Source organism: Heliangelus exortis, chromosome 15 (genome assembly GCF_036169615.1).
Source record: "Heliangelus exortis chromosome 15, bHelExo1.hap1, whole genome shotgun sequence".
NCBI lineage: Eukaryota > Metazoa > Chordata > Aves > Apodiformes > Trochilidae > Heliangelus > Heliangelus exortis.
Window position 1 is genome coordinate 2,316,108 of NC_092436.1, and position 15,100 is coordinate 2,331,207.

The 15,100-nt window shown below is 39.8% G+C and overlaps 1 protein-coding gene across 2 annotated transcripts in view; it reads right to left on the reverse strand.

Annotated features, from left to right (window-relative positions):
- The window catches only part of PPP2CA (protein phosphatase 2 catalytic subunit alpha), a 17,211-nt gene continuing 2,111 nt past the window's right edge, over positions 1 to 15,100 (reverse strand). Inside the window, exons 2-7 of one of the 2 annotated variants that reach the window (XR_011728914.1) lie at positions 4,448 to 4,657; positions 3,744 to 3,917; positions 3,472 to 3,561; positions 2,884 to 3,045; positions 1,360 to 2,149; positions 1 to 801 (exon numbers count right to left, since the gene is read on the reverse strand). Coding sequence is in view for 1 of the 2 variants with exons in the window: in XM_071759067.1 (XP_071615168.1) it covers positions 696 to 768; positions 2,031 to 2,149; positions 2,884 to 3,045; positions 3,472 to 3,561; positions 3,744 to 3,917; positions 4,448 to 4,657 (828 nt within the window). In the remaining variant the exon portion in view is untranslated. The remainder of the gene's footprint in view (positions 802 to 1,359; positions 2,150 to 2,883; positions 3,046 to 3,471; positions 3,562 to 3,743; positions 3,918 to 4,447; positions 4,658 to 15,100) is intronic. The other variant, XM_071759067.1, reaches the window with a different exon arrangement.

The window sequence follows — 15,100 nt, forward strand, 5'->3', positions numbered from 1 at the left end:
TTTTTCCATACTTAGTTCACAAGTTTATTATGAAAAACACTGCAGCTCTGTTCTGCAGTAACATTGTTTTACAGAAAAAAACAGTTCTGTTCAAAGTAATTCACTATCCTTGGACAATTACAAGGGACAATATGGAAGGGCAAAGAGTGGAAGAGGGAACTGAGTGCGGACGAAAAAAAAAAAAAAAAAAAAAAAAATCAATACAATTAAATTAAACAGTATTCCCTGAAAATAAAACAAACAGTTTCAGAACAAATATGAGGCCTTGGTACTTATTTTAAAAATGTTCTTTAAGCTTCAATGATTGTTTGCTGCTACCCTTATCTACAGTCATGCTGAATAAAGCTATAGCTAAATGGAAAGTTAAATGTATTCACGAGGTGTTAATGTCTACATCTTATTATTTGCAGTCTCTCAGAGAAAGCAAAAGTAACTACAAATAGCGCTATGCCAGAAACTGGTTTCTTGACCAACAATGTTGCTTCAGCATGCAATGAACTGGTTCATTCTAAAGTGGTCACAGTTGTTGACGACAAGAGGCTTTGTATTTGAATATGGCACGTCTTTTGGTCCATGTGAAAACAAGTTTGAATGTTAAATATTTTCTGACACTTTGGAGTTACTGTTGCTGCTCTTCCCGTTTTCTTCAGGTCAACGTCTGGTTCATGGCAATACTGTACAGGGCTAAAATCTCTTTACAGGAAGTAGTCTGGGGTGCGACGAGTAACATGCGGCTCACCTCTGCGTGGTGCTGGATCAAACTGCAAACTGAAAAGCACAGGAATCAGTCAAAATTTGCCCCTGTGCTCAGCTCTGGTGAGCCCACACCTCGAGTCCTGTGTCCAGTTCTGGGCCCCTCAGCTCAGGAAGGAGACTGAGGTGCTGGAGCAGGTCCAGAGAAGAGCAAGGAGGCTGTGAAGGGATCCAGCACAAGTCCTGTGAGGAAGGGCTGAGGGAGCTGGGGGTGTTGAGGCTGGAGAAGAGGAGGCTCAGGGGAGACCTCATCACTCTCTCCAACTCCCTGAAAGGAGGTTGGAGCCAGGGGGGGGTTGGGCTCTGCTCCCAGGCAACTCTCAGCAAGACAAGAGGGCACAAGAGGTCTCAAGTTGTGCCAGGGGAGGTTTAGGTTGGACATTAGAAAGAATTTCTTTCTGGAGAGGGTGCTCAGCCATTGGAATGGGCTGCCCAGGGAAGGGGTGGATTCTCCATCCCTGGAGATATTTCAGAAGAGCCTGGATGTGGCACTCAGTGCCATGGGCTGGGAACCACGGGGGGAGTGGAGCAAGGGTTGGACTTGATGAGCTCTGAGGTCCCTTCCAACCCAGCCCATTCTAGGATTCTATGATTCTATGCAACCACAGAGCACAGGAATTAATGAAAATGCAAGAGCTTGCTGTACATTCAGGTATGTTTTAGACATGAAACACAGTAGCATGTACGTCTTTTGTATTTGCAATCAATTCAAATCTTCCAGAATTCAACTTCTTCCACTCCTCCTATTGTATGCATTTTTAATCTCCATGTTTCCGACTCCTCTTTATGATTACTACTGAGGACTGAAGTAAATCTCAGCTTTAAGACCCAGAAATTGGTCAAACACTAGTACACATTTAGAAAGTTGAATTCTCCAGTAAAAGGGAATAATTTATACAATGCTTTTGCCTCATTACTAGCAAAGTTGATGTTGTTCATTATAAACTTAAAAGCTAACGTCCTAAAAATCTAAGAATCTGAAGATTCCAAAAGTCTCTTGCCCTAGACTGACCTCTACAGTATTTCATTAAACTCCAGTTATGGAAAACAAAACTGAGGAGTCTCACTTTAATCTGACAGACAAGATGTCAACAATTCTTCCAGATATTTGCCTCCAAGACTTTAGATGCCACTAACCCAACAATTTCACATTTGTTTCAACTCCTAAAAACATCTAAGGAAAAGCCCTACCTTAAGACAACAACTAAGTGGTATTTTGCTACAGCAACTGCCTAAAAATCCTGGGTGATGTAAAACTCATTTTTAAACATACTTACAAGGAGTATTTTAGAGTATCATCAAGTTCCATAATTGCAGCCTGGTTGCCACAACGGTAACAGTAATTTGGAGCACTGAAAATTGTTACTACATTCCGATCATGGCACCAGTTGTACCCCTGGAAAGAAAAAAAGGTTATGACAGCCAAGTTAATTTGTTGTATTCCACATAACCACCTCACTACTAGACTGAATTTTTAACATGCAAAAAACTTTGGTGGCTTTTTAATTAAGATGAAGGCTGTGTCTTTATCTGATAGCCAGAGAGAAAAAGGGTAAAAAGGAATTTTGGCCTATGTTGCTTCTTATTAGTAAGCATGAGCTAAACAGATTAAAAAAAACCCACACCAGCAGGAATTCTCCACTGTATTAACATTATAAAAATTTAAAAATAAAAAAAATCCAGCAATTCTGCAGTACACAATCTATTGTGAATCTTCAGCTGTGATTCAGAATCCAGACATACATTTAAAAATCTTAACTATCATGGCTACCTAAAGACTAAGAACAAAAACACACATCCAGAGTAAAAAAGGACAAATACATCTTCATTTGTTCAAGGCATCCACATTTCTGTGAATTTTCTTATCAAGAGACTCAGCATTTATATTTTAAAAATTTTTAGTCTGTGCAGAAATGCAGTAACATGCCTACTACAGAAGTATTTACAGCCTGTTATTATAAATTTTCAGGAAAAAAAAAGCCAAAATAAAGGTTACTCCACTGTAGAACTGAGAAAGTCCTTTAGTGGTGCATGAATAGTGCCAGAATAGTTTCTGGAAGACTCCACACCACCATCCACACACCTCTGACAGGGGATACACAATTAACACACCAACCATGTCCTGCTTACCTCCATTACCAACTGATGAGCTCTTGAAACCAACGTAAGGCCATTAGCATGGTTAAAGGTTTCTGAAATATCCTGTCCAAATGTATAACCTGCACCTCGAGGAGAAATTCCCCAGCCACCACGATCATCTGGATCTGACCATAGCAAGTCACACATTGGACCCTGCAAGAGATTTGTGAAGGCATTTCAGAAATGAAGTGTAAAAACACCTCCACTCACACATCCTGCACAACAAGACCTAAATAAACCCCACAAGCAATTACAACAGCTACTGCTGCTAACACTGGAAATACTATCAAGTTAATATGCATGAAGAACTTTCACAGAAATAGTTCTCACCTCCCAGCTCTTTAAGGGGTGATACTTGTGGAGATTCTAGGCACACTAAAATATTTCATACTTTAGACAAAAACATCCTCCTCCCCATGTTTTATTTAACCCAAAATGAGTCCAAGAGCCTAGTAAAGAAAGACAAGACTTTCATATTGAAGTTCTTCTGAATTTCATTCTCAGCCTGTGTATTCAGCTACCCGATCTATGCTGAATCATGAATCAAACCATGAGTTTAGAGAAGTATTTTTTCAGTACCTCGTGGGGAACTTCCTGCAAGCGATCAAGTGCTCTGATGTGATCCAGTGTATCTATTGATGGGGAGAGGCCACCATGTAGACAGAAGATCTGGAAGAGTTAAGATCAATGAAGTATCCCTTGTTAATTTATATTAATTATACCCAGGTAATTATTTAGAATAATTATTAGGAGAAAAATGATTCCTTTAAAGCTGAGAGCTGACAGAACGCAGTGTTAATAGCTCCCTTTATAACTAGTAATATTTAATTTTTTTTCAAATTTCAACATACCTGGCCATCCACCAAGGCAGTTAGAGGCAGGTAATCAAAAAGGTCTGTAAAGTATTTCCAAACATTTGCATTTCCATATTTTCTTAAACATTCATCATAGAAACCATATACTTGTGTGATTTGCCTGCTTTCATGGTTCCCTCGAAGAATTGTGATGCGTTCACGGTAACGGACCTAAACACAACAGATTACTTTAGAATCATCAGAACATGGACATCTTCCCCCCCAAAAAAATTGAATTTGCACTCTTCACCATCACGTGTCAATAAAGCAATCAAAACCAAACTATTTTCAAGGCTTATAGTCAATTATAGCCTTTGACAAAAGAAGATGATTCATTCAAATGTTCAGCTGACACATACTTTTGAGATTAATACCAAAAGTTACCAACTGTTCTTAGTGGACTTGACTTCACCTGTGCATTTAGCTCATCTCTGAGCAAGTTCTTAATGATTGCTAATTGGGCAAGTAAAAAATAAAATAAATAAAGCACTCACTTTAGAAAAGGTTAACCTGGCTCTCATCTGAAATTTAGTTTTGGGGTTTTTTTTTTAAGTACCTTAGAAAGCTAAGATAGCAACAATTCAGTGTTGTATCTATAGAGCCAGCTCAATACAATTATTACAGATGATTAGTGCAGTCAGGATAATTATGATGTCCATTATATATATATATAGAACTGTAGAGCAGAGAAGAAAAGTTACCTTAAGAGCTACAAGCAATGTGACTGTTTCCACTGAATAATAGCCTCTGTCAACATAGTCCCCCATAAACAAATAGTTTGTGTCTGGTGATTTGCCTCCAATTCTGAAAAGTTCCATGAGGTCGTGAAATTGCCCGTGGACATCTCCACAGACCGTGACTGGACATCGCACTTCTTGTACGTTGGATTCTTTTGTCAGAATTTCTTTAGCCTATAAAACAAAAAACACACAAGTTGTGAGGTGGTCTATGAACAGGTCATTATATTGCAACTAAGCTCTACCACTTCGAGCTCCCACCTGCCCTTTTCCTCAGCTCTTGTCCCTTCCTTGTGTGAAGTACTTGGGATTAAAATGTCTTTATTTAAAAAAAATGTTTTGCCTTATGCAACCCTGTATTAGCAGCAGAATTTTATTTTTGTGGGTTTTTTTCTCTCCCCAAGACAGGCATTTTCATATTAATAACCAGTCTTAACCAAAACACCTCAGACTTTCTAGAACAATAGTTCCATGAAGCATAAAACAATCACCACTGCTGGAACCAATGAAGTTCACAAGGATTTGGAAAAATCAGATCTAAAATCATGCCAATGTCTTATCTCCAACTCTCCAAAAGCCTGAATTGAGACATGGCCAAAACTGAGACTCCCTCAGGAAGGTAAACACAGCCAGCAAAAGCTCCCCAGGAGTTCTACCTAGATTATCTTGCTTCAGAAGAGAGGTTGCCACCATCCATCCATCCAACTTGGGATGCAAAAGCAAAGTCCTACAGAAGCAGGAGGGAGAACAGAACCAACACCCAGTGATAAGGGCAACTGCAGAGCTGGCAGATCACCTGCACAAGCTTTCTGAACAAGTTTTGTGTAACACTGAGCTGTCCTTATAAACCAAAGGAAAGAAACAGATCATTGGCCTCATTTTTTTTTCCCCCCACAAAATTGGGTACAAAAAAGCTGCAGACAAAGGCACCTCATGAAGAGTACAAGCTAAGTATAGCACCAAAAAGGTAATTTTTAAATAATGCAAGAGCTCCTTAATCATGCTGCCAGTCATTACAGTTTCTTCTCTGAACAGTCACTAGACACATGCCACAATAATTTTCTAAATCAAGAGTATATTAGAAATATAAATAGAAACAAGTTTACAAGTTATCATCTACAAAGATTTCTATGCCTTTCAAGCACCAATGCTCCTATTAAAAAACAATTTTTTCTTCTCTCATTACCAGAATGACAAGAGAATACATACAAACTATATTCTATTTTATAACCCAGGATGCCTACAAGACTTGAAGAAACAGCACCAAAGGCCAGACTGGCTCCAAAATATTCTTAAACATACATTAGTGTAAGAGACAGATATAAAAGCAACACCACTTCCATTTTAGGGTCACTTTCTTTAATTTTCCCAACCCTAACCTGACACCTGAAGTACCATACTGATTTGGGGAGTCTTTCTGAAAAGCAAAGGAGTGTTTTGAGACACTAGAAAAAATTCGTCATCATTTGAAGAGCTTAAGATTTTAAAAGGCTAGGAAAAAAATATCTGAAATTAAAATCTAAACAGTATTTTGAATACTGTGTACTGACATGAGCCAAGATATTAAGGAACACTGCTACTCGTGAAGCCTGGACAGCAAGTGACATCCCTGAAAGAGGTCACACTGTCTGTGCACATTGTCCAGGCTTGTCACTACTTCTAGAGCAAGAGAAGTGACAGCAACACAATTTAATCAACATTTCATTCAGCACTGGAAAGAAATAAAAATGCAATCACAGTTAAATACCCTGCACAGCAGAGAGCTTTAGGTGTTAGAGCATGAGCAACTGAGTTAACTCACTCTGCAGACATATTTACACTGAAAGTCAGGCTCATATGACAGCCTCCACTCACGCCGTGCCTAGTGCTAAAGATAGGTCACTGCTGGCTCGTGGTAGAGTCTAAAAGTGTAGATTTATTTTAAGATAGCCTGACTGACATTCATTTTAATGCAGTGACACTCACCGGATGTTTTGAAGGTGTTTTAACAGCTTTAGCCTCTTCCAACACACTATTAGATTCAGAAGCATTAGCCTTCTTAATTCACCCTTTGACAAAGAACATGACAAATACTTACAGGGCTTCAGTATCTACTCTTAATTAGAATGCTTTCCAGGGCTATATTTTCTTAGCACACTGGAATCATTGCACAAAGAATGCAACATTTATTTTTCAAAGTATGCAGTGTTTATGCAGTCCAAGATTAAAACAATGACACAGTTCTCAGCAACAGAGTTGTTGCTTCCTCAGTTTTTGAAATATTAAATCCCTCAGATATGCAGATGACCAAAGACATAGACAGGTCAGACAGCTCCTCTGATAGAAAAAGACTGTTCCAGGTCAACTTGCAAAACAGCAATCTCTATTTAAACCCCACAGAGGAGGAATGCTGGTGCAGGGATTTCAGTATTTTCCACCTTCTGAAACAAGTTTCATCAAGTACTGCCTCGTGAACTGCTCAGCCCATTTACACCCTTGCCATGTCCCCCAGCAGTGACAGTGACAGTGACATACACTGAAGCACCTAAGCAGTGTCTCTACAGAAGAACTTAAGCAGAGCTGACACTGGGGAAAAACAACACCCTGAAAGCAATCCACCAGCAAGTAGCTTATCAACCATTCCCCCAAGTTTCCACATCATGTTCCTATAAAAGGGCAAAGCAAAAAAAAAAAACTTTTAATAACCGTAACACAACCAAAACACAAGCTGGTGAGACAACAGTACACGTAGTGTTTCTATTTCACAACCCAGGTTTCACAGAAGTTCAGCTATCAATAATATTCCTGCAGTACCTGTGACCCTGACACCACACTGGACCACACACTGCCCTGAGCAATCTCATCTGCTTCCACTCTCTCTTAATCCTTTCCCAAGCTCCAGGATGATGTTCCTTGCTCAGCCACATCACCTTCCATTCATCCTCCACAGTGCCCATTCTCATCATCCTCTTTCTTCATCCAGCTCCCCACCAGCAGCTCTCCTACCTGCACTTCCTCAGGACAGGGACATTCAGCAGCCTTCAAGTGACAGAAAACTCCTTGGTCAAACCACCCGAGGGAGAAAGCCACACATGGTTCTTGGTACTTCAAAACCCCAGTGACCTATTGCCTGGAAGGGTACAAGTGCAATACCTTGGCAGCATTTTGACACCAATATTTTGAAACATCCAGGTTTCATTGCCTCTCACCAGGATAAACAGTTACACAACTCTGAAACAGATTTTGCTTCATTTATTAGGGCTCTTCTTTCTCAGTCTTTTTTCAGTTCTTAACAATTCTTAAGACAACCCCAAACTCGTGTGCCTTTAAACCTCAGAAGTACCCAAGCCACAGAAAGTTTAACTTGCTGTCAATATTTTATGATTTTAAAAAGATTAATATGTCAACAGCATACTACATTGCAATTAAGACTATCTCCAAGCCAGTTTAATTATTTTTCAGCCCTACATCAATCTGTATCTGTTTGCACTGGGTTTTAAGACTGAAAATAACTCAATATATGAAACTGACACATGCCAATTTTACAGCCAAGCACCAATAAGGTCTAATGCAGGAAAAAAACAGGCAGCTGTAAGACACAGTTGCACAAGAAGAATATAAGAAGTAAAATGCTGTCATATACAACAATTGCTGAGGTGATAAGTCACGTATTTTACTTGGAGCAATCTCCAAGTTCTAACAATAAGCACACATCAGATACACTTCAGCTTAGTCACAGTGACTGGAATTTGTTCCTACTTGGTATCTGAAACACTGGCTTACTCAGCCATTTTGCTGCAGAGAGGCAACTTCTAAAATCCCAGAACATCCAAAAGACAATACTGTTTTAAACACACAAGAAAACAGTAATTTTCCACTTTATTGTAAAGCAAGAAGTACTGCATAAAAATACAACCTAGCATTTAAGAATTAAAATATTCCTGGACTGCTACACATCTTCTAGATGGGCAAACAGTAAAGCATTGTGAAGAAAGGCAGCAGAACAAAGCCCATCTTTTATGCAAAATGCTGTACTTAAAATACAACTATTAGCTTCATTGTTTAACAACAACACAACAACCGAGTGTGAACTCTGCATTTCATTGTAAAATAATAAACAGTCAGGGATAAAAATTTTTCAAATTGTAGGATTATTAAAGCTACTGTCTATGATTTTCAGATTTGCACAATTTTACTTGCAAGTAGCCAGAAGCATCTCCTCTTTCCCCTTGTTCTATGCCACAGATTAAGGCTTGGAGTCGAGAGCCATAGAGGCTCTCACCCAGCCACCCTGTGTCTCAACTCATTCTACACCAAGGACAAACCAGTTTCCCACATTTTCAAACTATATCCTCAGACATGCTTCACAGAACTAAATCTCAAGTGGTCCATTTCTGAAAAATCCTGTATATAATAATCTCTACCTAAATTCCACGATGTTTCCAAATCACACCAGTTATTTCTCAGTGAGTCCTACACCTCCTTAGATCCACACATTCTAGCAGGAGCTGTGACAGCTCAAATCAAGTATCTACTGAGAAGAACTCTGGGGCACATAAGAGGGGAAAAAAAAAAACAAACAGGGAAAAAAAAAAAGCAGCAACATTACTGTGGCTTTTTAGACTTACAACACCGTGTCTGAAACAGCTGCATAGCAGAGAAGCAGTGCTATAAAGCACTTATCAAAAGATTAGCATGAACTTAAAGGAAATAGAATCATTATTTTAATTAGACAACATAGCTCCAAAGTCATGGTTGCAGATGGTAACGTGTCATTCTTGGCAGACCAGAACTCACACCTGCAACCCACTGTGCTATCTAATGAAGTGTGTGTTGAGAAGCATCCATTGTAACCAAGAAAAAAAATAAATATTTGTAGTTACCACAAAGACATTTTGATGAGATCGAAGACTTTAAACCACACCTATAATTTCCTGTCATCAAGTTGCACAGGATGTGACTAAAGGCACAATGATCAGCTAATTGGGATGAATACTGGTTTTAGCTGGCCAAACATCGTGGCCTGGAAGAGTCCAAGCAAAGTCATGATTACAGTCAGCAAGTCTTCTGCAGAGTGCATGCACTTGTTTCCTTCAGTTTAGGAGTTTCCCCCCACCCTTTGCTTCCAGAGAAAAGAGAGCATGTTCAAAGATGAGCTCACCATTTTTGGAGCAAAAAGTATTTTCATTCACTGGCTGACATTTTCAACAAAACTAGATAAATGAGGCCTCCAAGATCACCCTTCTGTGAAAAAGGTTCAAGAGCAGTCAAATTACACATGACACTAATGAGAAAAGGATTTCTGCTGAACTTCAGAATCCACTAAGGAGTTCAATGTGAATGTGTAAGCAGGAGCAAAGCTAAAATTCAAAGCTCCTCAGTGACATTTAACTATTTTGCATTGCAGAGTAAGTAAAACCAGGATTTCCATCCTCACATCAGCCTCCAAATACTCTTCCAAGGCTGAAACAGAAGATAACCAACCTGCTTGATTCTGGTAGCCTGATTAGCTCCTGTACCTCCATTTCACTGACAGCATTAGGGAAGGTTTAGAACTCAGTGAAGGAAAACCAAGGGATGCCTGGCCAAAGACAGTGCAGCTCCTGAGAATATGTGTCACCATGTAGTCACCACACATTTGTAGACCTTCATTTTCTAGGAAAAGGGCAAATAGAACCACAACAAAAACTTGTGTGTGTGCTAATTCAAAGTGCACAAAATGAAAGTTTAGTAGCTTATGTATAAATGACTCTGTCACTCAACAAAGCAAGCAATTAACAAAACAAAAAAAGCATAAAATCCAATCAGCTTTGTACTTCACAACACACAGCAAAGTACTCTTCTTTGCCACTGCACAGCTCACCAGCTCAACTGCTCTTTTCCTCTTTTAATGTCCATTTGGTCAGAAGAGTGACCAATTAATCACAAGATGTCAGCTAACCAAAAGATCAATCCTAAAGCCAGCACTGCATGCAAGATAAACGACCACCTTCCTTTTTCTCCTGGAAAATCTAGAAGGTCTACAAGAAAGTATGCAGGCAGTAAAGTTTTGCCAAATAACCCTCTATTCCTTTGTATCACAAAGAAATGACTGACACCTCCATAGCCTCAATAGTCCCCTCAACAATTTAATTTGGAAAAATCATTAGCAGCCTTGCCTCCTCAGTGCAGCTTTCTTTCCCTGAGAGGCAGGTTTGGGAGTAGCAAAGGGGAATTGCTATTAAAGTATCAGTAGTAACAAAACCAGATGGAAAATGGGGATAGGAAGGAGCTCCTCTGAAAGAACTCCAATGTCATTATTTTGCTTTATACAAAAGATCTCAAGTGTCTTTAAATCTGAATTCAAAGAACAGTCTAGAAAATTCATTTTAAAAATACAGGCAAACAGCTCATGAAATTCAGATGTTTTCCTCTCTAGATTGGAGTTCCAAGAAACACAAGCAACAGCAGTAATGCATGGAGCTGATCCCTCACACAGTCTGCAGTCCCCTCTTCAGCAGCAAGCTGAATTAATTTCCTATCATTCAAGTTGTTAAAAATAAGAAATAGGCTAAAGCTACTGACAAACTAATTGTGCCTGATACATGAAGCTAGACTTGCAGATAAATTCAAAAGGCTTTCAGTCCTTTTGCTCAAACAGCTCCATTCACAGGGGGGGCTGGGGTAAGCAGATATGTCTAACTTGAGAAATGCATTTCAAAAGCAACTAGCAAGCATGTGACACCTGTATTGGAAAGTATCTTAGATATACCCAGCAGCAATATTGGAAACCTGACTAATGAGCAGCTGAGCTCCAGTATTTATTCTTTAGCCAAAAATAAAACTGTTCTTCCAGCTTAACACACTGCCTAAAGAAAAGGAACTGAGGACAACAACCGTGTTACTGAATCCAGGTGTAGTGTTTAAGGGTCCCTATGAGAGGATGGAAATTCAATCACTGCTCCTTTGATTCCCTCTGGATGGCCTTTTGTGCAAGGCCACCTTAACTCATGCCAGACACCACCAGACAGGTTGGGTTATTACACTCAGCCTGGATGACTAACTGGAAATGGCCAGGGAGCAATCACCAAGCAGCACTGTCATCAGATCTGAGCACAGGTAGGTTTGGAAGAGGACATCAGTGTAAAGCCTCATCCATGTCCTGAGCCTTTAACTGGTAGAACTGAAGTGGAAACTTGCTCCAAGTTCTTTCTGCTATCTTAACTATGCTCAAAATGACTTCTAGAATAACACAAAAGTTATTTCCCATTTCATCACAACTAATGTTGTAGTTAAAGACAAACAAAAGAACCCACACCAGCACAACTTGACTTTACAGAATTTCATAGAATTGAAAAAAATTAGAAACTTGCTGATGTTACAAGAATTGGTACACAGAACACTAAACTCCTACAGGCACATCAAAGTGTTATATGTATAATCAGGACTAGGTAGGTGAGAAGGCTGGCAGAGTTGACACTTCAAAAGACTTTTGCATAAAGAGGCAATTTCTATTGTATATTAGCAGCAATTACAAAAAAATAATTAAAAAAAAAAAAGCACCAGATCAGCTACAGGAATGAAAGGATCTTTTTTTTTATTTTGTGGAAGCGTTCCAGAATAATCAAAACCACAGTTATTAAAATGTCACAAAAAGCTTTTTACAATATACCTGTAACTCTTCAGAGATGGAAGGTATAACTAAATGTACCCATCATCAATGGCTTGATCTCTGGGTAGGTTCAATGGACAAGGAGGAAAAAAGCCCTAAACCATCTTAGCCATCTCCCATAGCCCCTGGAACCACTAAGGAGGCTCCTCCAGCCACTGGCAGTAGTCCAAGGGCTCCCTTATTAGTGAATCTTGAAGCCAATGCAGGAGCAGGGAGGAACTGAAACACTGTCTTCCAGACCCATGTTCTTGTTCTGTCAGGGTGGAGGGACACAAAGCTCTCCAATACACAGCCCAGCACATGGAAACTCTCACTAGCTGGGAATTCTCTTGGGACAGGGGGGTTTGGTTGATTTACAGCAAGCTTGAAGAACTCATATGTGATGGTTGCATGTAAAGATGTGGGAATGCAAGGGCTAGCGAGTGGGAAGTCCTTGCAAACATGGCTGGGAACAGGTCAAAAGAGTTCTGGGCAAAAATAATCAGCTAAGAATGGTGACTCCCAAACAGCAGAGGAGGCAGAAGGGAACAAGCACTGAAAAAGAAGCAGGGCAGACACCTCTGGGCACCAACAATTTAAAACTCAGGAACTGAGGTCAAGGGAACCTGCCAGTCCTATCCACTGGAGGATCTGGACTTTTATTGCAGGGGGAGTTTTCTGACCCAGAAGCTTTCATACTGCCCTTTCAGAACTGAGACACTTAACATAAGCTGAAGGATTTAAGCAGATCACACAGCTGCAGTGGGTACCTGAATATTTGGTTAGTTCTCATCTGCACCAAGTCTCAGCAAACCTAACTTGGAAGATCTGGTGTTAAAACAAAGGTGGAAGTTCTGCAACAGGATAAAAAAAGTCAGGAAAATACACCACTGACAAGGTACATACCAGAGAACAGTGCAGCCTAGAAACACATTTATACTACAAAAATTAGAACTGGTGATAGATCAAAAAGCAAATGTAACCAAGATTGTTACAGATCACAAGCAAAGGAGCAAAGGCTCAGATTAAGGTCACCTGAGTGCCTCTACCATTATCAACCCTTCATTAGGTTAAAAAAATAAAAAAATGAACAGCAGTAGTGGCTATTCAGATTTTACCAATAATTTAAGTACACAGGAAAAGAACCTTGAACACTCTACACAGCACATATGACCAAATTATCATCTTTTTCCAAAAACTGGATGCTATGTTCAAACCCTTACAATTACAGGCTGCTGTTTCTAGAGAAGAGACTTCAATACCTCTCCTACCACCTGCACTAGATATCTTCTGAAATATTAGATGAACACTATCCACAAATTCAACTCATTCTTTCGTGTTTTCAGACTGCCATCCCCCTTTCCTGAGCAATACAGCACACCCATCTCTGTGATAAAGGGCATTTATACTGCAAAGTGAGGAGACAATACCACTTCCCTCTGCGCTCACAAATTATGAAAAAAGAACAGTATTCCAAACCAGCATCCTTCCATTCAAAATGGCCAACAGAAAAACCCTCACCTGGCAATAAAGGCTTCCTTTCTCCTCTGTTCTCAGAGAACAGGCAACAAACAATTCAGTGTTACAGGACAAACACTGCTGATACTCAGTGATTACATGGTGTACATTTTGAACACTTTTTCAAAATTCACACTTATCAAATCCTTACAGAACGCAGACAGAGCTGGTCAGGCATTGATGTAACATCAGATATTCAGCCCATATTAAGCTTAGAATAACTTAACTGCCACTCAAAGGTTCTTTTTTTTTTCCCCAAATCATCTAAGTATTATGTATTATTCATAGTTACAAATTATTCCTAGACTTAGAAGACATTTCTGCCCAGTTACCACCATCACCCAGGTAACCGGGCACACTAAGAAAGTAACTGGGATGCAGGAATGGCCACACTTAATTATCATGTTTGTAAACAGCTGGTTTGTTCTTCAGATATCAATACCAAAATACAAGAGAGCCCTTAGGCTTATTGTTGTTAGACAGGCACCAGTCTGCACACATGGGAGTCCCAGCAGATCAAGAAATACCAGTCAAGATCATCATCCAATCAAACAGCCTTCAGGAGGAAAAGCCCTCACAAATATTTATTTTTTTATATCAAACAGCCCTAGCTAGAATTCAGCGTGATAAAGAGAGACAGTTTATACCTATGAGGTATAAAGAAGGATCTTTATCTTTTCTTTGGAACTGTAGCTATATTTGACACCGTCCTTAACACATTCATGGAAAAGCAGAACCTTTGGGCTTGATTACCTCCACAAAACTACTTTAGACAAACAAAACATGAAGCACAACTCTGCAAAGTTTCTGATAGTGAGGGCTGCAAGCAGATAGACAGGTTGGAGCAAACACAGCCCTCCAATGCAGGGGGGCACAGAATTCAACAAGCATTGGGCTTTTACAAACACACTTCCCACCCAAAGGGACAAAGTGATGGAAAACTCAGGGCTTTGAGGGCCAATTTCCAATTCTTTGAATCAGCAGCCATGTAGTAACTCAAGTACACTTTGTAGGAAGTCCCAGTAAATCCACGTGTAGTTATCAGCAACAAATCATCTCTCCTTTACATAAACAGCCATGTGTGTGTATTCTGCAAAGTGCTGACCACAAAACAGGCAGAGAGGGAATTTCACCTCCAGCACAGTATCACACTACCCAGGGAAACGCTGCCTTCAGTCTGGAGCTGCCTCACAGACACCCAACTTGCTGCTAAATGGTATTTTTCAGGTCGACTCATCTCAGGCATTCCAGTGGTCTCATCTCAAAACACAGCTGTTAGACACACAACATTCTGTGACCTTCTCTGTGATCTACCATTATTTTGATGAGGAGAACTAGGCATTTATTGAGAAATACACCTCATTTCCATTCTTCTCAGGGAAGAAATGAAAATGTCTTCTTGCACAACAATGACAACCAGGACTACAGTGTCTCCTGTAAGGAATTTCTAATAGGATCCCTACTGCCCACCTATCAAACCTTCCTCCTGC